This window comes from Carcharhinus amblyrhynchos, chromosome X, assembly GCF_965287045.1.
Source record: "Carcharhinus amblyrhynchos chromosome X, sCarAmb.v2.hapA, whole genome shotgun sequence".
In the NCBI taxonomy this organism is placed as follows: Eukaryota; Metazoa; Chordata; class Chondrichthyes; order Carcharhiniformes; family Carcharhinidae; genus Carcharhinus; species Carcharhinus amblyrhynchos.
The window spans coordinates 12858546-12883336 of record NC_137359.1 but is presented as its reverse complement, the minus strand read 5'-3'; the positions used below and the strand labels follow the sequence as shown (position 1 = coordinate 12883336).

Sequence of the window (24791 nt, the reverse complement as noted above, 5' to 3'; positions counted from 1 at the left end):
TTTAGAGGGAAACAGAAATTAAGTGAAATGTCTTGTGATTTTCAAGTGTTATTAAAGGCAATACCTATTTACTTGAAGCTTCAGATTCTCCCTTATTAATACCTGTATGTTGAACCTGTTGGAGGCACTACACATACTGAATTACTTTGAAGTATCTCAACAGTTTTTGTACTCAAAGATGATGACCTTTGTTGGAAAATGAATCTGTCCCATATTTTATAGGCCCAAACTTTCTTCAGTTGTTCTAAAGACTGCTGCTGTGTATGTTTCTGGTTTTGCTATTTAAGGAAAACAATGCATTGGTTCTTGTATTTACTGGCAATAACATGTATTTAACTGCTAGATTTTCCCAACTACGAACTGATTTTGTAAACTTGAGGTTGTGTTTAAACGTGTTCTTCGATCTCTTTCGGTATTCACCGCAGTATCCTTGTTTGTATTCAAAAACCAAGTTGACTTGTACTAATGAATATTCTGTTCTCTCCTTTCCCAAGAAAGCATTCATAAAAAATACAAAGCATGTTTTTATTTATTTTCACAGCAAGTTGATATGCAAGGTAACAGGCAGCCAAAAATTGAGAGACAAGATGCAAAACAGGATCGTAAGCCGCCCCGTCACCTGCAAGCCCTGGCTCAGAATACTACAGTGACCAGTCTCGCTCCGGCAACATTAGTTGGGGGGAATTCTTGTCCCCCAGCAGAATTGAGGATTGAAGGTTTAGGCCAGAATGCTTCATTACATGGTAACAAATCATTTACTACCTCGACTAATGAATTTGTCAAACTGCAGTCAGCAAGCCCAACATCTACAGACTCCAGTAGTGACTTGTTCCCAAAACTGCACATGCAGTCTCCAACTGGAATTGTAGCCCAGGATCCTTTTGGGCATACACTTACATCGTACCCTCAGGAACCCAACATTCAGTCTTCCAGTAATCCTACTCAAGCACCAGCATGGAACAGTTCCCATCACCAGTCAGGTGTACCTCGTCCTGTTGTTCCAGGCCGACTGCAACTTCTTAGCTCTTCAGAACTGCATTCCGCCACACCAGGGATGTCGCACCATCAGCATTCTCTAACTCCAGACACTTTCCTCCGATCTAGAGTGCTTGGTGAGTCACATGATAACCACACAGTTGATCAGTCTTTAGGAAGTCCAGGGTTTCGATCATCACAGTCAACAGACTGTTACACAAAACCACCTGAAACTTTAACATTGCCATCATCAACTGGGGAACAATTAAGACGACTCTCTGATCCAGAAGTTGGAGCACAGCACCCCAGAAATGAACAGTATACAGGAGTTATGAGGCAAGATTTGAGTGCAAATTCCTTGGCCTCCCTTTACAGAGCTGCAATGTTGGATCCAAGTATGAATGTACGGTCACTCTCTGATGGGAGGGACAGAGATATCTTCAAAGCACCTTTAACTCCTAGATCATCATATGTGGACCAAACACCCATAGTACCTGCTCAGCGTTCTCAGGAACTGCATCCTCAATCTCAGGGTGTCTCACCACAGACTCCGACTGATTTGTACCGGCAATCTCCTTCAACACAATTTTCTGATCCATATCATCAACCTCCCTTGGCACCACGACCATCTTCTAGTGACAGCTGCTCTCCACTACCTCCTAAATCCCTCCCTTCTGACTCCCTCTCCAGGGTACCCATGAGTCCACAGTCTCAGTGCAGTTCACCATTGACACCCAGGCCACATTCCAATGAGACTTTTTCTCAGTCTCCCATTGCTTCCAGATTCCAGTCACCAGACCCTTATTCGCGGCCACCTTCAAGAGATCCTTATGCTCAGCTTCACAAACCGCAGCGACCCCAGATGGTTGACGGCAGTTTCAAATCCTCACCAGTACCTCACGGGCAACCAACTGGTACCATTCAGCATTCAGCAATGTTTTCTCAGCACAGTGATCCACATTCAAAAACAGCTTATGTAATACAGCCTCAATCTCCAAGGCCTCACTCTTTTGACCCATGCGCCAAGACATTTGCCGGTGGTCAGCCACAAAGTCCATTTCCATTTACTTCATCACCAGGTGATATTGTTAAAGAAACCCATTCTCAGCAGTCAGTGTCCCAGATGCCGCGAGCAAATAATTTTCCACAAAGTCACTTGATGAGCAGTCAACTCAATGCAAGTGATGCTCATTGTTCTCAACTGAATGCCAGTAATCAGTCAGGACCTCCAGATACGGCATCTATTGCAAGAGATGAAACTTTCACCAACATGCCTTTACGGCCATCCTTGATCAAGCAGGATGCACTACCTTTACAGCAAGATTGCTCATATCAGACTTCCGCTAGCAGCCGCTCAGTGAGTGATTCATCACCGTCAGAAAGGAGCAGTGAGAGTGCTGCACAGGTCCATCCTCCGGCATCTCCCAGCAGAGACTTGCACGAACTTCCATTTAACAGGGGAGCACAAGCTGGAAATCTCAGTCAGACAGAGCTGGAGAAACAGCGACAGGTTAGCATCTGTAATATTGAATTAAGCTTGTGATTACATATACTTGCCAATCAAATTTCATCGCTTTGTTAATCAAGAATCTACCTGGCTCTGCCTTAGAAATATTTAAAGACTCTGCTTCCAATGCTGTTTTAGTTGGAGGGAAACTGAAATTAAGTGAAATGTCTTTGATTTTCATGTTATTAAAGGCAATACTTGCAGCTTCAGATTGTCCCTGATTAATACCTGTGTGTTGAAGCACTTCATATACTGAATTACTTTGAAGTGTCTCAACAGTTTTTTGTTGAGTTTTTCCAAGGTGATGACCTTTGTTGGAAAGTACAGATCCCACTTTCCCCAGTACTGTTGTAGTGTCCCACAAATTAGAGCCCATTTCTCCCACATCAGTCTATGGGCCACATACTTGTTTCTGTAATCTAATTTGTTTTTATGCAATTTTGCACGTGGCTCAGGTAATAATCCAGAATTACCTTCAACATTCTGCTACTTAATTTGGTGCTAGCTCCACTCACTCACTATGCAGACCCATCTTCTTCATCCTGCCTATGTCGTTGGAACCTACATGAACCACAACCACTGGATCCTCCCCCTCGCACTGAAAGTTTCTGTCCAGCCCTGAGCAGATGTCCTGAACCCTGGCACTCTGGGAAGGCAACACAGCCATCTGGACTGTTGCTCCTTGCTACAGAGAGCAGTGTCAATCCCCCTCACTATTGTTAAGGTATGGATCAAAATCCCAAAGTCTGTTATGAAGCCCGGCTAGACCCCAGCAGTTTTTCTATTTTGGCATTTGCGTGAGGATAAGGGTTTTACTCCAGGTGTGATTCTATTGACACACTCGGAAGCTTTTATCAAAACAAACTTTACTTAACAATTCAAGTTTAACTATAACAAATGGATTAACTTTTACCACTTGAAATACTTTGCCAACCTATCTCTATTAGTTCCAATTCAAGCAATGTTCCTCTTATAGACTTAAATTTCTCTTCAAAATCAGTTCACAACACATGGCTTACGTTCTTGTACTTGAACTGCCAGTTCTTGAGCCTCTAGAGAGAAACACACAGACCTATTTCTCCTAGCAGATCCCACATAGCAGCCTCCAGAGAGAGACAAACAGAAACACCTGTTGCTTCTTTCAGAACCTGGCAGTAACTGCCTGCCTTTCCCTGTTAGCTTAGCTCCTATCATTAAGCACGCGATTGTCTTTGTTAATCAACCTAATCAAAACCTTACTCTGAAACCCCAGAGGAAAACCCAAATAAACAAAAATGCATGAACTCAAATTAATACAAACATATCCCTAGCTAAAATAAGTCATTAGCCTGCATTCTCAACTTGAGCTGCCTAGTTTGCAGACAAATTGGCACTGTGTAAAACAGCTAAATTTTAAATGAACCCTTCAAATGTTTTACAAATACATTTCTTAAAGGCACTGTGTCATCACATATACTGTCCCCTACTACCACTACATTCTTATGTGCTCCCCTCACTTGAATGGCATCCTGTACCATGGTCATTCAGCTCATCCACCCTGCAGCCCCCACTCTCACCCACACAAGCTGAAAGAACCTCAAACTTGTTGGACAATTGCAGAGGTTGACACTGGTTCCCTTTGCCTCCCTGAGCTGCAGTCACACCCTCTTGCTCCTGATAACTTTCCAAACCAAAAGATCCTATCTAAAGGTGTGACCGCCTCCTGAAACAGTGTCCAGGTAACTCTCGCTGTCCCTGATGTGTCGCATTGTCCGTAGATCAGCCTCTAGCTCAGTGACTCTGAACTGAAGTTTCTGAAGCCACAGGCACTTAACTGCAGACGTGCTTGCCCTGGATAAATTGGTATCTGAGAGCTCCCATGTGTTGCAGCGTTGGCACATCACCTGTCTTGCCATTATGAGCTTTAATTAATTAACTATTTCATTCATTTTTTTCTTTTAGATATTTATTAATCTTATCACAAACTCCAGTACTATTTTAAACCTTTGGAAAATAAACCTTTGCCGCTTACTGGATATTCACCAGATACTTAGCAACAGCTCACTTCCTCCCCTGTAATGGAGCAAAATCCAATTACTACAGGGTGAAAAAGTTAGAAAAGGCAAGGGAATGCCTCCCTCCCCTTCTCACTGAACTTCCCCTTCTCACCAAACTTCTGCATTTGATTAGAAAAATTGAAAATGACCAGTCTGCAGTGCTAACTGTGGCTAAGTGGGCAGCATTCTTCCTCTAGGTCAGAGGTTGTCGGTACAAGTTGCATCTCGGAATTGTTGCACTGCCTGAGGTGCTGCGTGTTGGCTGAGGCGTTAAACCATGGTCCTGTTTCCATTCTCTGTTGACATAAAAAAAACTCAATTTTGAAAAAGAACGGGCAAGTTCTTCCTGATGTTCTGGTCAGTAGTTACCCTTCGATCAACATCACTAAAACAGATTAGCTTTCATGATCGCGTTTCTGACAGTGGGACCTTTGTGCAAATAGTTGCCATGTTTCATGTGTTTCAGCAGTGACTGAACTTCAAAAGGTTAAGTAATTAATAGGTCCTAAATTGTCTTGGGATCCAGAGGTCACCAGGTGCTATGTGAATGGAAGTGTTTTTTCTCTGTTGAGTAGCTTCACACAGTTAAGTAATTGACGTTGGATTCTTGTTTGTAGAATTCGAAACATAGTTTTGTGCAGTCTGGTGTGGGTTGAGATGATCTAAGCAATCTAATTTTGAGCATTGACCAAACTTAACAGTTGCTTTGGAAAGTAGTATTGTGGGGCAGGCTTAGAATTTGACTTCCTTAATCTCTGAATTGTAAACTATTGCTACAGCTTAGATCTCCATACAGTGGAACTTAGCTGCAAGCATATAACAGAAGAACTTGTGTTGAAATGCAGTTTCTTCATGTATTGTCTTTTCAGCGGCAGAGGTTGCGTCAACTTTTGATACGTCAGCAAATACAGCGGAATAACTTGCGACAAGAGAAGGAACAGGCAGCTGCATGCGGGGGTGGCACTACAACAAGTAGTTGGTCACAAGAAAGTTCAAGCCAGTCCCATGATCTACAGACAAGGGCACCACCTCCATACCCCATCTCCCAGGTACCTATTGATGTTGGATGTCTGGCATTATAAACAATTTTCCAAATTTTCTCCTGTAGAGCTTTTCATCAGCTAATGTATGGATTGCGCTTTGGTTTTACTACCTGAGTTAACTGATTCTTAACTATTTGTATAGTTAACATAACCACTTTCCATGTGTAAGAGTTTCAAAAGAGTTATATTTCCCTTATCACCACTTGTCTTTCATTCCTCTCCAATATCTACTCTGCACCCTCTTAAAAGGGTAGAATCTTGCACTTGTGCGAATGCTCTTTTTCAGATCTTTCTGCAGCCACGTTGTGCCCCAAACACTAATCACCTGGCTGTGGTTGGTAGATTTGCTCTCTGAGATGAATGTAACCAGGTTTCAAATGCTGTGTACTTTGAGTTTGAAGCTCAGTGTTGTCATGTTGCAGTTATTAGGCATTTCAACCTTCCATGCAGTTTGGTGAGACGAGACAAACTTGGATTTATATGCCATCTTGTCACAACTCTCATTTCCATGTTAAAGAAAAAAGTCACAGGACGTTAGCTGACTTCATGTGAAGTGCTTTTGGACCATTGTGGCAACCATTATGTGCACCTCATGATCCCACAAATAGCCAATTGCCAGTTAACCTGTTTTTGGGAGTGCTAATTGAAGGCAAATGTTAGCTGTACCCTAATCTAACCTTTCTAGATATTTGTAAATAGGGTATTTTATAATGCAATGGTTTTGCAATTCAAACTGCATTAATTTGCACCATTTTGACACAAGTTAAGATTTTTTTTTGTAGATCTTTATTTTGTTTATTGCAGGACCGTTCTGGCCTGAGAGGGCTAATCCCAGGCTCTGGAAATGGAAGATTAATAAATCCAGTGGTAATAGATAAACAGCGATTGTTTCCTCAGGATGAGAGTCTATGTCGGCCTCCACAACCAGGCAATACCCCCACTGGTGAAGTAAATGCTCCTAGGTAAGTACAATTTAAGCAACATCTATTGCATCAAAATGGCCTTGCCTAGCGGTTGATTCAGTAATGTAGTCAGTTAAAGCATGTGTAGCTGGCTGAGTGTTGAAAACTTTCTTGGTCAGTATGTGCTTAGCCCAATTAAAAAAGAAGCATTGTTGGATCTAGTGCTGGGAAATGAGGTGAGATGAGGTGAGACAAGTGGACCAACTGTCCATGGGGGAGCATTTGGGCAAGAGTGATCATTGTATCGTAAGTTTTAGATCAGTAAAGGAGAAGCGTGAAGAACAATAATGTACAACTTCTAAATTGGAAATGGACTAATTTCAATATAACACGTGATCTATCCAGGGTAAAATGGAACCAGAGACTGATACACAAATCTGTAACACAGCAACGGGTGATTTTTGAGGAAGGGGTACTTTAGACACAGGCTAGGTACGTTCTAATGAGGGCAAAAGGTAAGGGAGCCAAAAACGGGGCTTGTTGCAAGAGGCAGGCGATAGACACTATGATAAAACAAAAGAAGAGGGTGTGAGATGTGTGTCAGGTGAATTCTTCAAGTGAAACATACAGTACATTGAGAAGGGAGGTGAAGAGGAAAGTAGGACTGGCAAATAGGACACAGCCAGCATAAAAGGGTGCCCAAAAATTTTCAACTAGCATCTAAATGGCAAATGGGTAGTCAGAGGTGGAGTGGGTCCTATTAGGTACAGAGAGGATGAAATTTGCTGAGAGGTGCAGAGCAAGGCTAAAATACTTGATGAGTTCTTTGTATCAGCAGCATTATATCTGACTCTGAGTTACTCCACAGAAGATCTGCCAGAGCATATAACAAAAGGTGTTTTGGTGGTTAGATTTCCCAAGTCAGAACTCTTTGTGGCACCCATTATAATTATTTAGTTGCAGCATATGTTAGGGTTAAGACCTCGAGCAGCTTCCAATTCAAAACATTATTGTGGCTGATTTCACCCAAATAATTCGTGGCATGTGCTGTGCAGCCACCAAGCAGTGACATCTTGTTTTTGATATGAAAGGGGTTGTGGAATAAGTTTTGACACTGCTGATATGATTGCTGAGCATTAGCATGTAATTGGCTATATGTGTGAAATTCATAGAATCATAGAAGCCCTACAGAAGGAGGCCATTCAGCCCATCAAGCCTGCACTGACAAATCCCACCCAGGCCCTATCCCTGTAACCACATTTACCCTATTTACCTCCCTGACACTAAGGGGCAATTTAGTATGGTCAGTCAACCTAACCTGCACATCTTTGAAGTGTGGGAGGAAACTGGAGCACCTGGAGGAAACCCACGCAGACACGGGGAGAACATGCAAACTCCAGACAGTGACCGAGGCTGGAATTAAACCTGGGTCCCTGGTGCTGTGAGGCAGCAGTGCTAACCACCGTGCCATCCCTATTAACAGGACAAAATATTTTTATGAAAGCAAAATACTGCAGATTCTGGAAATCTGAAATTAAAAACAAAATGAGCTGGAAATACTCAAGTTGAGCAGCATCTGTGGAGAGAAACAGTTAATGTGTAAAATGCAACCTTTCATCAGAACAGGATAAAACATTCTCCTGTCCTGTTCTGACTATGGTCTTTTCTGTTGAAATTCTACTTCATTGGTGATCAAATTGAAGATTTTTGAAATGTTAATAGATCTCAGGGAATCACACCTATGATATTAGATCATGGGGAAGCTCAAGTCATTAGAAGTTAAAGCCCATTATGGTAATGAACTGTCTTCATCAGTATGATCACTTGCATTTTGTAATGGTCTTGGTGTAGAATGTGTCTTCCCACTTTCAATGCTTGAAATAATTTGACACCAATTTTTTTAAATATAGCCAAGTTTATGGGATGTTTAGAATTTGTTTTGTCTTAAAATTACCCCGTTGGAAATATTACACTACTTCTATTCACAATTCCATTTTTTTTTTACCATCTAGACAATCAGGAGTTGGTAGCCCACAAGGATTTCACCCAAGAAGCTTACCAACTGCTCAACAGCAACAATGGCAGCAGCAGTTGGTGCAGAGACTTCCTGGACAGACTCGTTTTCAGCAACCTGAAGTTTTGCATGTAAACAGGCCTGCAATGACCATGCAAGTGAACAGCACAGCTGGACTTAATCCTAGAATTGCCACTCAGATCACTTTTCAGAATGCACAGCAACAAATTGTGGCTTCACCAATTCCTGTGAGTCCTCAGTATATAGAATTGAGACATAATTCCCAGCGCTTGCCCATTGCTGCCCAGTTGGCACAGCGAAATCCCCAATCAAGACCGCGCCTTCCAATACCAAATCAAGAAATCAGCCCGTTTGCCCATCAAATGCAGGGGTGCAAGGTGATGTCAAGAGGTCCAGGTACGTCTTTGCCGCAGTCACCAGTTGGGATTACGCTCTTGCCCCAGCAGAATATTTCCACTCCGTTGCCATCTTCACCTCATTCAGTGGAAGTATCAAGCGCTCATCAGCATGTTCAAACAAAAGAGCCGTTAGATTCCACCGTACAAGCTGAATCACAACAGACATTTCAGACAACTTCGACAACATCATCCACTTCTAGTTGCTGTTCAGATAGTTTGAAGGACAGCTCGGTATCCTTTCCACTTAACTCTGTCCCATCAATCTCCAATGTAGTCACAGAGCATGCAGAGTTGGATCCTCGCAAGATTCCTTGTCATGACTCGGTAGAAAAAGCCTTAGATGAGGAACTTGATTCACCTAAAGAGCTAGATGAAGAAGATGACCTTGCCAATCTGAGTCTTGACCCAGACAGTAAGACAGATGATGAGCTTGGTAACCTTGATAACCTGGAAACCAATGACCCCCATCTGGATGATCTTCTGAAGTGTGAAGAATTTGATCTGTTGGCTTATACTGACCCTGAGCTAGACACCGGAGATAAAAAAGACATCTTTACAGAGCAGCTGCGTTTAGTGGAATCTGCAAATGAGAAAGCAGAAGAGGGTCAGTGTATATTGACTGATCAAGGTGCTGTCGACCCAGCGATTAAGTGTACAAATGATAAAGTCAACAAATCTGATTTGGAAAAGACAGAAAAGGGAGAGGAGCATGAAAAAGCAATGGCTAAATCAGATGTCATTGCTGATGCTCTGTCTACTTCTGATAGGGTTATGTGTGAGACAGTGAATAACGTCAATTCAGAGACTAATACTGGCAGTCAGTGCAGTGATCCCGTCAGCAGAGCCCCATCTACTGACAATTCTCCTAAACCTACTCTTGATTTAGTACTAAAGGTTGAAGAGAACATTTCCCAAAATTCAGCTTGCCAGTTTGTAGCAAATACGTCCAACGCACAGACAGTTTTGATAAAATCAGAAAGTCCACCAAAGGGGGATGATGAAAGGGGAGCAGTGTCGATGCTCCTCGGTATTGGAACTGGGCTTAGTGTTAACACAAGTGTAGCACTGTGTCAGACATCTACATGTACTACCAGTGGAACACAAACTACTACTCAAAGTAGTACAATTGCTTCAAGTGGCCATCGAACTGTACGCGTTCCCAGCAATGGGCATTCTAACTTAGATTTAGAAAGTATGCCCTGCACATCTTCAGCTCAGATAGTGTCCAAGATGCCTCTGGCTGTCCAGTCTAGGCCGCCGTTGGGTAAACTAGGACTAGATGAGATGTGCCATCATGTGCCCAGTATGGAGCCTAAACGTCGATCTGTGGATGACCTTGTCAAAGTAGAAAGTTCTTTGGAAGCAAGTGAGCTTCCACTACTTCTGCACGATTTACTTGAGCAAGAGAAAATGGAACAGCAATTGGGAGGATCACAGTGTGTACCTGCACAGCAACAGCATTCAGGACCAAAGGCCCTTCCAGTTCTGCAACAGCAGCAACAACTTGAGGTTTCACATCAACAGAGTCATCCAGGACTTTCCCAACACCTTCCAACGACACAGCAATCTCAGCACCTTGAAGGGCCACCACAGAGTCTAAACCTGCCACAGCAACATATCTTGGGAGTGATACAGCATCATCACTTGGGAATCCCACGATCTCTTCCATCTTCACAGCAGCAACAGTTGACAGCATCGCAACAACGGCTTGGAGCCTCACCGCATGTAGTCATGTCCCAACAGCAGCAGCATGTGGCAACAGGGCAACATCCACCACAGCAGATAGTGGCTTCACAGCAGATAGTGGCTTCACAGCAGAGTCAACATATGACCTCACCGCAATTGCTGTCAACTCAGCAGTTGGCTGTATCGCAATTGGGCATCATGCAGCAGACACAGCAAGTTGTGATGCAACAGCAGCAACAATTAGCCAATGCTTTCTTCCCAGATACAGGTATAGTAGGTGATGGGCAAACTTGCAGATAATATCGCATTCTTCCTGGTTAGCCAGTATTGGTTGCTGCACCAAATGATGCCTGCCTGAGCTACAGGAATAGGAAGCTTCTTCCTGTACCTGTAGTTCAGGTGGGCAGTAAAGATCCTACAGCACTGTGAAAGTAAATTTTCCATGCATCTTGGCCAACATTATTCCTGTAAGCGGCACCAAAAAAACAGGATATAACTAGTCATGGATTTCATGGCTGTTTATGGAACCTTGGTGTGCGCAAAATGTCTGTCACATTTATTATCACTGTGCTTCAAAGTAATTCATTGTACGTGAAGTGCTTTGAGACATTTGAGAGATGTGATAATGTGCTATATAAATGCAAATCATTTTATGTTTGCATTTTTCATTAATTTCAATTTGTAGTCATGCATCATGTGGATTAAGATGGGATTTTGTGTTTATTTTTAAAGGCAATTTTATGTTTCCACCATTGCTGTTCTGTTAACCCATCAGTTTCCTATAATTTATTCAAACTGCACTTGTGCTTTGCATTGCTGTTTAATCAAGTTTCACATCTGTTTTGGGGATGAAAATGATGAAATTTGATAAGAATTTGAAGAAGTTACCATTAACAAATGGATGCAGCAGTTACAATCAGAACACTTCAGAAATAGAAAGAAAACTGCAAATGCTGGAAAATATATAAGGGGTCAGTTCGCATCAAAACCAGAACTATATGTTCTTTTGGAGTAATTAGGACTAATTGCTGAAAGCCAGCAGGTTTAATGTTACGTTTATTCTGGACCCACTGCAGGTCAGTGAAAGTAATTAATTTTGGTCAACGTAAGTTTTTTTTCACTCCTCATCTTCCATACACTTTTGAGTATTGCCTATCTTGATATATTACAGGTAACAATGTGCTGTGTCTTCATGTGAAAAATGTTGTCATGGTGTTGCAGATAGGTGAAGCTGCATGTGATCTCCTCCTCTTGCAACTTATGGACACCACCCCCCCTCCCCCTGCCCCCCATTATTTGTCACTGTACTGCTCATCCCCCAGCTAAAAGTTCTTTGTTCTTCATATCATATATTCTTGTCAACAAAAATTTTGAGTAACCCTTTCTTCCGATCTAGATTCTTCTGATGAGACAGTGTTTTGTAATGTTAATTTAGCCTGTCCTTATTTTTGTAATGTCCTTTTCAGGACACTTAAGGTAGATGTATCAAGCTTTAAAACAAGTTAAACTTGTGCTATTCTTTTCAGGTGCAACATACAAAAGAAAGTAGAATTCTGATGTTTAGATTGTTTTCATAGTAGGACTATTCACACATTGATTTTTCTTTAAAGTCCAACCAGCTTTAATATGAATGTTCCTTCTGTAGCTGTAACCATCTTTATACCAGTTGATAGACTGGTTATTCCCATATAATGGAAGGGTTTTATGACCTCTTACAATCCATATGATGATTGTGGGGATACCTATACCCACCAGGCAACAGTATCCTGCTGGATGTATTCCCAGAATTCAGGAACTAGAGTTGGATGTGAACCTTGTGTCTTCTGATTGTAAGGCAGGCATGCTATGACGAAACGAAAGGCTCTCTCCCTGTTCAGGTTATATGGTAACATCAGTGAGCAATCAAGTGCTCCTGCTGCCATGTATTGTGAGCAATTAAAGTATTTTCATTTACCCATGGTCATCCTTTGTCGTTGGCTGACAGTGAAGGCTGTGCATCAAAATAAAGTCATAATTGTTCTATGTTACCATAGCTACAACAGCCTTTGAAATCTCTGTAAAATGCCTTTCACGTTTTTCAAATTTTTCTGATCACTGAGTAACATGACACAGCTTGAAGTGTGTGGGCAATGTATTTAAATGTGAGACCCTTTTACATTCTTTGTGTAGCCAGGTACACGTAGACTTTAAAGAGGCCTATTTGAATGTGACCCGTGTGCAAAGACTGGTTACCGGACGAGTATACCTCTGAGAGAAAACCCAACAGCTGATGCTATGAACAGGGTATTTTTTTGTTTGAGTTGAATTACCTTGAAGATGGTGAACTGGAAAAAGAAAATGACAATCAAATTGATCCTCTTTTACAGACTCCACAATTCAGTACTTGAGAAAGACTGTTCACTGTAGTACTCCAGGCTATTATTGATGGTTAACAAGCTAGCTTGGTTTATTAATGTGAATTGAGGATTGTCCTGTCATGGGAGGCTGTACTCAGCTCTTAATATCTCTGCACTACCCTAATGGTTAAGATGATTCTACGTGGACAAGGGGCAGGGAGCTTTTCAGTGCTGTATAATTTTAACTGGTTCAAGTCTGGCACTTGCTGTTGGAAATTCCTAAGCTTTCGTTGTTGTCAACTTGATACAAGCTCTCTGAACTTGAGTGGGATATGTTCCTATGGGGAGAGTATGAGACCATATTAGTAGAAATTCTACCTTTTGTTGCTGTTTGGGTTTTTTTGACTTGCTGTGGAGACTTGAGCACAGTGCTGGGTTTCCACATCAGATATTTGTCCAGCAAATTACAATGAGTATGTTAAATCTGACTGGTACACAAAATACACTTGTAAGGAACAGCTGAACAGTATTTGCCACGAGTCAGAACAGCACATTAAAACTTGGAACCCTAGTCAAGAATTTGCTGGCACCCATTGATTATAAGAATCTTTCATTTCTCAATACAGATATCATTGGCACCAGGAGTATGGTATACAAGACGTTAGTCGCACAAAACTGCAGTAAATAAAGCATAAGCCCATCTTGAATGTGATGATTTCTGACTGCACCATTTTTACTCTTTATCCATTTAAGCCACGTCTTTGAGGAAACAGTGATTCAAGGGTATATCTGACACCATTCCCTCAACTTTATATGGAGAACGGAGCATGCAGCAATAATCAATTTAACTGTTTGAATAAGACAAACAGTAAGTTGGCACGAGCCATGATCCTGCCATAATCCCTCCACAGCCCATTGGTCTACAGATAAATAGGAATCTGATTCTCGTGAAATGAAATAATAAATGATAAACTGATCAGACATGTTGAGCCAGTTACAAATACACAAAAGCATTTAACACAGGTTGTTCAATGCCTGACTGTACTGGTTCCAGGGTACTTGATGTGAATTGGAGCCTTCCGTTTAGATCTCATATAGTTCTATCATGGATTCTTCGTGGCTGCATTCTTACAGGGTACAATCAAAAAGGTCTTGACCATTATCACCAAATGTACCAACGTGATCTAATTGGGTTAGAGGACAACCCATTGGGCAAAGTTTATTCAAGCAGTCTCTGAAACAAATGGCAGCATTTTATGTCCACTGCATCTGATTGAGGACCAAATGCAGGCTGCTGTATTACAGGAAGAAGCAGCAATCTGCTGTGGTCTCAGCACTGAAATCTATGACTTTGGTTTATTGATCCACAAACTGGCATAACAATCGGTTGGTAGTACTGAACTTTATTATTGCTAAAAAGAGATATGTTGCTAAAGCTGTTCATCTTCCGCTCATCAACAAGCACAAGAATACCAAACTGCCACAATTTATACTACAAGAGAAAAGGATGCTGATTGAATGGCAAGTTGACTCTGGCCAAGGTGTTGCCATGGATAAAACAAGCAAAACTATAGGCTCCCCAAGCTCCCAGATAATTCAAAAAAGCAGCATGTGTTGAACGTAGTCCTTTTGGATGCAGAAAACCAGTTCCTATGTATAAATACATGTCACTTCTGGTAAGCATAAATGGGCTATGTTATGAGTATGACTGATTATCTTAAATTGGTTGTTAGTGTAGCTATTAGCATACTCTGGATTGTTTAGCAAATGCTGCCCAATTGCAGAATTGCATCTAACAGTAGATGTTTTGTTTTGTGCAGTTTGGTGGAATCTGATTTGTATCCTGCCTGATTTAAGCAACCAAAGGAACATGCTATTTGATTTGATCAGCCAATTGTACAGCAAGTTACCTGGCATTGCTCTGGCACTGAAATCCATACATGTCTTTGCTTAATTGTGTGGTAGGCAGACTGGTCTTTTTTATTTGAACCAACAGCATCCTGTCAGTAGAAAATACCACTTGCGCAGCCATTGCATAGTAGCAGCGTAAAGCAGCTTGCTTAACTTGTTCAATTTTTTTGAGAGGATTTGCCTTTCCATGTAATTTGAGATAGACAGGGCACTTTTCAGTTTTGGAAGTGGAAGTCTTTGACCTATTTGTTCACTGTATAACGTGCAAACCTGTAATGTTCTGATCAAGATAGCCATTGACCCACAGGATAGATTTTTGATGTGCTCTATTTCTCCACATGAGGCCAATCTTGCAGTGCATGGAGCTATACAAATCTCAATGTGTATACGTTGACCAGTGAAGGTAGGCTTGAGATACACAATAGTGGAGAAGCCATTAGTAGATTCCTCAACTAATATGAAAAAGAGAGGGAGCACATCAGGCTGTCCATTTCAAAAGTGGGTGTGTGTGTGAGGAAACCATTACATGTGGTTGTAGATTCAAGTATTATGAGCTTATCATCTACATATTGGAAATATGCATGGGATGGGAGGGTTGGTCATTCTGTCAAAAACACATTTTGCATTGAAACCAACAAAAAAATGTCTCAGCACTGAACCTGGAGGGGATCCCACAACTATGCCATCTATTTGGGCATTCATAGTGTCATTGAAACTGAGCTCAATTGCTTGAGTTGCTAAGTTCATAAGTTCAACTAATACAAATTCAGAAAATGGTGGCATGTCTATATTGCTGTGATAATGATGTGGTGCAAATGTTGATGGCTTCTTGCAGCAGCCTGTTTGTAAATAAGCTTGCAATGCCTGTATGATGCTCGAAGTGTAAACCTGTTTCCCAATGATTGGCTGATTGCAAAGGATTCAGTAGGCAGACTACTCAGTCGTGCTTTCAAAACCTAAGCAAAACGTCTACTGTTAGATGTGATTCTGTGATTCGGCAGCACTTGGTGAACAGTCCTGAGTGCATTAATAGCTACATTAACAACCAATTTAAGATCATCAGTGCAGCATGTAACATGGCTCCTTTACGCTTGCTAAAAGTGACATACCTTCGCAGACAGGGACCTGTTCTCTGCAAACAAAAGGAATGTATTTGAGCCTTGCTCGTTTTTAAAATTACTCAGAAGCTTGAGGAGCCTATAGTTCCCTGTTGCTTCCTTCATGGCAACACTTGGCCAATCAGAATCAACTTGACAACCAATCAGCACCCTTTTCTCCTGTAGTTCTCCTGCTGCTTCACAGCTTCAGGTTCCTGGGTTCGATTCTTGGCTCAGGTCACTGTCTGTGTGGAGTTTGCACATTCTCCTCGTGTCTGCATGGGTTTCCTCCGGGTACTCTGGTTTCCTCCCACAGTCCAAAGATGTGTGGGTTAGGTTGATTGGCCATGCCAAGAAATTGTCCCTTAGTATCTAGGGATGTGTAGGTTAGAGGGATTAGTGGGTGTAATATGTAGGGATATGGGGGTAGGGCCTGATTGGGATTGTGTTCGGTGCAGTCTTGATGGGCCTCCTCTCTGCAGTGTAGGGTTCTATGTTCTAGTATAAATTGTTGCAATCGTTTGAAATTTGACATTCTTGCATTTGACCTGGTGAGTGCAAGTTGAAAAACTATCATTTGTGTCTCTCTCTCCAGCAATAGATTGGCATAACTAGGGTGACACGGTGGCATAGTGGTTAGCGGTGCTGCCTTTCATGCCAGGTACCCGGGTTCTGTTCTGGCCTTCGTGACTGTGGAGGTTGCACATTCTCCCTATGTCTGCATAGGTTTCCTCCAGTGCTGCAGTTTTCTCCCACGCTGCAAAGATGTTCAGATTACATGAATTAGCCATGGTAGATTGCCCTTTGTGCCAAAGGGATTAACAGGGTAAATATATGGGGTTACGGGAATAGGGCCTTGGTGGAATTGTCGTCAGTGCAGGCTTAATAGGCCGAATGACTTTTGTTCTGCACTGTATGATTCTAACTGCATTTGGTGTCATTCCACTGGATATGCTAACAGTAAATATCTCCTCTTGCCTGGCATCAGAGGTGTACTTCTGAAATTGTCCCATGGAGATTTTTGAGGTGTAAGTGGAATCTGATTTAACAGCAAAAGTTGACAGAACACGGTGACTAAGAAAAGGTAGACTCCTTTTATTGAGCTCCCTTCCTGAACTGAGAGGGTATAGAAACGCCCATTGTAGCTTCAACTGTTGCATTGTGTCCAAGAGTGCTCTTCAACATATGAACAGTATCCACTCCTGGGCGTCCTGTAGTGCATATGGGCTGCATTCCCTTCGGAGCTACTTGCAGAAATTTCTGGCTTTATGAAGAGACATGGTTCCGAGACTATCGAGGAGAGTTACTCAATTTCAGAAGTACACTTCTGATGCCAGGCAAGGAGAGACAAATGGCTTCCATTGTGGATTATGGCAAGAGTGTACCCCAGTTAGGAGGGAGCAGTTGTCTTCTGCACGTATTTTGTTAAAACTAAACACCCGAACTTAATCGCAAAGTGCAGCGTTGATTCCTAACACAAGCAACTTCAAGTGACAAACTTAGCAGTATAGCACACTTCCCCATGTGTGTGCTTGCAGTGCAACTCCATGAGCTTGGAGAATTAGTTTTTTAAGTACCAACGCCTGAGGTTTGACAGCACAATCCTGCGCTAAATGCAGTCTCACACTTTGGATATCAACCATGAGCTATCCCAGCTACAACTGAAGTCAGAGCAAATGCTTTTAGGGAATTATGTACAATTCAACAGATTTAAAGTATTCGTGGTTCTGATCATCCTCTTTTCAATGAGTCATGTTGGTTCAGATTTTTAAGACTATCGGCAACAGCCATCATTACAGTTCCCAAAGCATGACTTTCAGTTGCACCCCTGGACGGCAGAGCCTCTTGCCCAGCCAGTAAAAGTGGATCAGGGTTTGACTCTCCCATGATCACAGCAGCTCAATGCAATCCCCTTTTACTGCCATAGCACACGACACCCAATTGCATGGGAACCTGCTGGCAAGTGGTCAACAGAGCAGTGTATTTGGCTCTTCTAAGTTGCTTAAAATTAAGGCAATAAGACCAATTATGGAGGAACAAAATAGTCTCTTTGGCATTGAGTTGGCTCTAGGATGATGTATGCTGCTGAACATCAAGGGACAAGGGTTCCCTCCGTTGGAGATGATTTGATGCCACTTGTGTGGCATCAATGTTACTGGTCAGTTATCAGGCCAAGCCTGGATGATGTCCAGGTCTTGCTGCATAGCAGCAAAATAAAAGAAGATGTTAAGATGCAGAATGGAAGTGTGAATGGCAAATGAGTTTCAATATGGATAAGCATGAAGTATTGCTTTTCAGTGCAAAGAATAAAGAGACTATCTACTTGAGGGGAAAGTAATGTCTTAGAAGCACAAAGTGATCTAGGGGCACAGATTCACAAATGATTCAAAGTAACGAGTTAACAAGGCCTTGGGGGATAAAAGTGCAATCAAGGCATTGATTTCATTTGTACAGAAAGGGAATTTAACTACAGAATAATTGGGGTTAGCTTGATGGCATGGACAAGTTGGGTTGAAGGGCCTGTTTCCCTGCTGTAAACCTCTATGACTCTGAGATGTTAAGCCCCTGTTAGACCACACTATTGCACACAGACGTGGCTATCACCTTATAAGGCTGCAGACACGCTGGAGAAAGTAAAAGATACCAGAACTGATGTGCAACTATCAGAAAAGACTGAATAGGCTCATGCTCTCTCCTCTAAGAAAAGAGATTATCTTAAAATTATGTACGGGTTTGATAGGGTAGATATGAAGGAAATGTTTAAACTTGTGGGGAGTCCAAAACTATGGGCCAGGTCAATCACGATAATCTCTGATAAAGCCAATAAGAAATTCAAGAGCGGTTAAAACCTGCAACTTGCGACCAAATAGAGTAATTGAGACAATAGCATTGTTACATTTAAGGGGAAGCTAGCTAAGTATTTAATGGGTAAAGGAATAAAAATATATGTATTTGGTATAGACCTGTTGGGCTAAATGGAACGTACTGTAGACTTTTAAGGAATTCTCTGTAATTCCAATGCAGTGTCGATGGTGATTCAATACTGGAGTTGATAGTTGTTTGAATTCTGTGTTGTATTTCAGGTGTAGGGTATTTAACAGAGCAGTGCATGAGTTTTTGGAGGGGATGTTGGTGAGAAGAAGGAATGGCGGGAGTATCATAACAAACAATATGGGGGGAAATAAATTTCAGGCATTGCAAAGAGTTCTCGAAATGAGGAGCTAGAAATAGAATTTCAGGAATTGTTGCTGGCTATTACTCAATCTGAGGATGACATCTACTCAGTGTTGCACGTTTCTGCCATGGCTCTTCAAGCACGTGACCAAGCCAATTCTTGAACTGCAGATCTTTAGGCACTTGGAGCATGACACTTCATGTGATAGCATGATCGGGAGTGCAGGATTTGCATCCTTTTCTTTGCTGCCGCCCCTCTGCCTTATCGTTAAGAAAGTGGGTTTCGAAGCATGCTGCAACTTGATGAACAAGTTGTTGCCATTCTGAGTGATTGGTAGAAAGCTTCTCCGAGTCATTAAGGTCAATTTCACTGCACTTCAGGAAGAATTCAGTGTCCTTGAAGTGGTATTTTCCCTCCCCTGGAACACTGACCACTTGAAAGTGGAGAGAACAGGACCTGGTGGAGGAGATGTTCTTCAACAATCTGAACACAGTCCATCAAAGTTCATTTTGCAGGAGTTGTGCCTGAATGCTTGTGAACCTGGCTTCAAGAAGGATACCAGCCTTTGTTCAGCAATCCTCCCATTGAATTCAGTGGTAATCTCAGAATTGCTTCCAGTGCCATGAGCTAATCAGTGCAGGAAAAGACGGTGAGTAAAGAAAATGGTGGTTAGAGGCATTTTGCAGAAGAGAAAAGTACAAATTCTTTGGGCAGAAGTGAGTTGCACTGGCAGACTGGCAGATAGTTGAGCAGAAGCTAATGCCAATATATTCACCATGTGGTTAGTTAGAACTGTGGTCTAAATTAAAATGACGGGGAAAGTAAAAGCAACAGAGTACAGTTTGCAGCTGGGAAGGCCAATCAAACTTTAGGTGTATAGTAGGTTGAGGAGTTGAGAGAAACAACTGTTTGAAAACAGGTATAAGCAAAAGAGTTTGGGAGGTAGAAAGGAAAAAATACAGAATCCAGGGATTTCACTTTTCGAGCGCCAATTTGACTTAATTCTGGGTAATGGAATATAACAAGTCGATATTTTAAAGGTATCGAACTTTTAAAAAGCTAATCACAATATTAATTTCAGTATATGAAAAATTGAGGCAAAAAATTCTTGATGCGAAAATAGCAAATATTAACCGTGATAAAAAATTCATTATGCTGAGGTCAAGTGAAAGGAAAAATTAGCAAAAAGCTGTTAAACAATGGGATATTTTTGAAATGGCTAATTGTAAAAATGTGCATTAAATATAAAAAAACAAAATACTATAGATACTGGGGATCTGAAATAAAAGCAAAATGCTGGAAGTATTCTGGTCAGTAAGCATCTGCAAAGAAACCGGTAATGTTGCAGATAGTTAGGGAAAAAAGGGGAAGCTCTGGTTCCATTAGCAGTTACCCTTCAGTGAACGTCCAAATGTCAGTTTTATCATATTAAGTGACTCACTAGGGAAAACGTGTGTTAAGTAGGTCTAGTCAACTGGGATTTCGAAAAGACAGGTTGTGCTTGACAAATTCACTCTATAGCATTCTATGAATAAATAGGATAAAGAAAGCTTCATGTTATTTATGAGGGTTTCCAAAGATTTGCTATGGCACCATGCTTGTGGCACTGTACTTGACAATTGAGGGAACAGTATAGAAATTTGCAAGTTGTGTTAAACTGGAATCATGATGGATTATGATGAGAATTGTGACAACTGCAGGAAGGTGTGGCTGGGACTTGACAGTCTGATTGAGGAAGATTATTTCTCAATGCAGAAAGGGAGTTTAAGATTGGTCGTATCATTTTTTTTAAAATATAGAACACAAACAGGCCATTTGGCCCAACTAACCCATGCTGGTGTTTAAGCCCCTCAAATGCGCTTGCATCTCTCTCCATCAAAACCTTTCTCCTGTTAAGGCTTATTTATTTATTTAAATTGCATTTTGTTTTCAACGTGCGAGTGTGATTATCACCCAAAAATGAGATTGATTTTTCTTTTTGCCTCTTGCACTTCATGTCAGGTTGTGTCTAATAATATGGTTAAAGGCACTCTGCAGAAAATGGTCAAGCTGGGTGGACCGATTGTCATATATGTCACGTTTGACCTGCTTAACTGGTAGAAATGTGAGCTGCTAACCAGCCAGAGCCAGAAGACAGCGCTAAGATAAGAAGATACAATCACCAAGCTGTCATATCAGCTACATTACAAGCCTAGCTGGTTGATTTTATGCCGTGTTCCAATGCTTTTGATGACTACTACAAACTCCCCACTCATCCAATGTTGACAAGTTTGAATATTACTGATTAGATGTTGGGCAGATGGTAGTTAATGCAGGCAATCGTTGACATGGACAGAACAAGAGTACTGGCAGGTCCTCGTATAACACAAATGGGGACAATAGCATAAATTAATTGGTGAGATAACATTCGAAGTTAAGCATCTGCTCGCAAATAGGTCATCTTTGTTACTGGCGAAGCAATTGATCAGATCAGACCCGCAGAGCGTCCTGACTTGTTTGCTCTCCTCAGATCCATGGACACTCCCTGTGTCTACCCAAATTCTCTTCCCTTTCAATATAGTGGAGCACAAAAGTGGCAATGTGCCCATCGTCTGTGCCTGCTGTTTGATAGTGGTATCCAATTAGTCTTGCTCAATGGTCAGTTGACAGATGTAGGAGTACATGCAAGTTTCTTGAAATGTAAAGATACAGCAAACAATAATCCACAGGGAACTGCTGTATACAGAAATATTTTGTACTTGGCAATTGAGGGAACAATATTGAAATTTGCTGATGGCATAAAATTGGAAACATAACAGATTAAAACAGTTTGTGACAAACTGCAGGAGGGCATGGCAGGAAATTGACAATCTGAGTAGTCTGAGAAGATTGCTTCTCAGCAAGTGTTAAAGACATTAGCCATGTCTTTAACACTTGTGTGGCTGTCAACCCTCGAGAAATGTAATTTACCGCAAAGCCCAGTTGATGGTGCAGTCATGGGCTGTCACTGTTTCTTCTCTGATTCTCCTCTTTGATAATTCCAGTGTGTTCCAAGTGGTTACTCCATGCCTGTGTATATTGTGCCATGGTTTACAGACTTTTTTTCCTCCCATGCATTGATGCTAATGTCGCATTTCCTCAGGTTTGGATTCTGACTACCGGCACTTAATTTGCTGGAGCTCAGTTCTGAATGTAGTGCTAGACTTTGGAATCACCTGTTCAATATACATGGTCAGAGCAGTGAAGCTGACCTTTAATTGTCACTTCAGTACTGGTAAACCTGCTTTTGAGAAGACCAGTACATTGGCTTTATGATGTTCTGAGTGAATTTGAAGGATCTTGCAACAGGAACGTTAAGAGCTGCAGATACCTTCCACAAGTCACCCAGAATTTGGAGCCATAGAGTAGAGTTGGGAGAAAAAAGGCTTGTAGATCATTCAGTATTTTTACGTTTGAAAGGCAGTTATCCTCCAGCAGCCAAAAGTTACTGAGGCACTGTTAACGCCTTGCTGACTTTCCTCATTGATGTTTGCATTCTTTGATTGTTGTTACCAGGCTTTGAGCGTGGTAGGTCATGTTTAACCAGTCTATTAGAGTTTTTCGAGGAGGTTACCAGGAAAGTGGACGTTGTCTACATGGACTTCAGTAAGGCCTTTGACAAGGTCCCACATGGGAGGTTAGTTAGGAAGGTTCAGTTGCTACGTATACATGGAGAAGTAGTAAATTGGATTAGCCATTGGTTCAATGGAGCCAGAGAGTGGTAGTGGAGGCCTGTGACTAGTGGTCTGCCACAGGGATCAGTGCTGGGTCTATTGTTGTTTGTCATCTATATCAATGATCTGGATGATAACATGATAAATTGGATCAGCAAATTGGACCTGCACTCTTTTAACCTTATTAATATCCTTTTTAATTAGGTGACCAAAACTGCACACAATACTCTAAATTTGGCCTCACCAATGTCTTATACAACCTCACCATAACATTCCAACTCTTATACTCAATACTTCGATTTATAAAGGCCAATGTACCAAAAGCACTCTTTATGACCCTATCTACCTGTGACGTCATAATTTAGGGAATTATGTATCTGTATTAAAACATAGAACATTACAGCACAAACAGGCCCTTTGGCCCACAAGTTGCGCCGATCATATCCATACCTACCAGGCCTATCTATAACTCTCAATCCCATTAAATCCCATGTACTCATCCAGAAGTCTGTTAAAAGACCCCAGCGAGTTCGCCTCTACCACCACCGGCGGCAGCTGATTCCACTCACTCACCACCCTCTGAGTGAAAAACTTACCCCTGACATCTCCTCTGCACCAATAAGAAACATTCTAATCACCGTCCCTTGACATTCAGTGGTGTTTACCATCACTGAATTCCCCACTGTTAACATCCTTTGCATAACTGTTGACCAGAAACTCAGCTGGACTCGCCACATAAACACAGTGGCTACAAGAGCAGGTCAGAGGCTAAGAATAATGGGACGAGTAACTCGCCACCTGATCCCCCAAAGCCTCTCCACCATCTACGAGGCACAAGTCAGGAGTGTGATGGAATACTCCCCGCTTGCCTGGATGGGTGCAGCTCCAACAACACTTGAGAAGCTTGACACCATCCAGGACAAAGCAGCCAGCTTGCTTGACACCACACTGACAAACATCCACTCCCTCCACCACCGAGGCTCAGGAGCAGTGTGGACCATCTTCAAGATGAACTGCAGCAATTCACCAAAGACCCTTAGACAGCACCTTCCAAACCCACAACCACTTCTATCTAGAAGGACAAGGGCAGCAGATACCTGGGAACACCACCACCTGCAAGTTCCCCTCCAAGCTATTCACCACCCTGACTTGGAAATATATCAGCCGTTCCTTCAGTGTCACTGGGTCAGAATTCCCTCCCTAACGGCATTGTGGGTTAACCCACAGAACATGGACTGCAGCGATTCAGGATGGCAGCTCAGCACCACCTTCTCGAGGGCAACTAAGGATGGGCAATAAATGTTGGCCAGCCAACGATGCCCATGTCCCACGAATGAATAAAAAAAATTAATCGAGTTCAAGTATAAGGCTTCAAACAGCTTTTGAGATAGTTTAAAAATGGCTGACAGATCTGCAGTTATGTGAGAAAGAATAGCAAAGAACTTCATGAAATGAGTACTAGTAAAGAAAAAAAGTACTGATGAAATTAATAGGAATAGAGGGCATCACCTGGACCGGGTGGCTTGCATCTGAGGTTTTTAAAGAGATAGCTACCGAGATGGCGGATGCAATGGTTTTGATCTTTCAAAATTCCCTCAAGTTCTGAAACAGTCCCCATGGGTTGGAACATAGGAAGTGTAACCCTGCTATTCAAGAAGAGAGGGAGTGAGAAAACTGGCACTATAAGCCAATTAGCTTTCCATCAGTAGCAGGGCAAATACTAGAATCTATTAGGGATGTGGTAACCAAAATTAAGTGACTTGATAAGATAGATGCTGGGGGAGTCTATAATTTTTAGGGTCACAACCTCAGAATAAGAGGCTGCCTATTTTTTGATTGTGAATCTTCAGAATTCTACACCCCAGAGGGCTGTGGATGCTGAGTTATTAAGTGTATTCAAGGGGAATGATAGATTTTTGAAAATTAAGGGAATTAAGTGATACGGGGACAGGGCAGGAAGGTGAAATTGAGATTGAAGATCAGCTATAATCTTGTTGA

The 24791-nt window shown here is 41.9% G+C and overlaps 1 protein-coding gene across 6 annotated transcripts in view; it reads left to right on the top strand.

Moving 5' to 3' along the window:
* Positions 1–24791, top strand: part of kmt2d (lysine (K)-specific methyltransferase 2D) — a 230807-nt gene that overhangs the window by 143043 nt on the left and 62973 nt on the right. For all 6 annotated transcript variants that reach the window (XM_080217863.1, XM_080217861.1, XM_080217862.1 and 3 more), the window contains 4 exons: positions 542–2485; positions 5388–5567; positions 6366–6523; positions 8476–10850. In XM_080217863.1, coding sequence (XP_080073989.1) covers positions 542–2485; positions 5388–5567; positions 6366–6523; positions 8476–10850 — 4657 coding nt within the window. The remainder of the gene's footprint in view (positions 1–541; positions 2486–5387; positions 5568–6365; positions 6524–8475; positions 10851–24791) is intronic.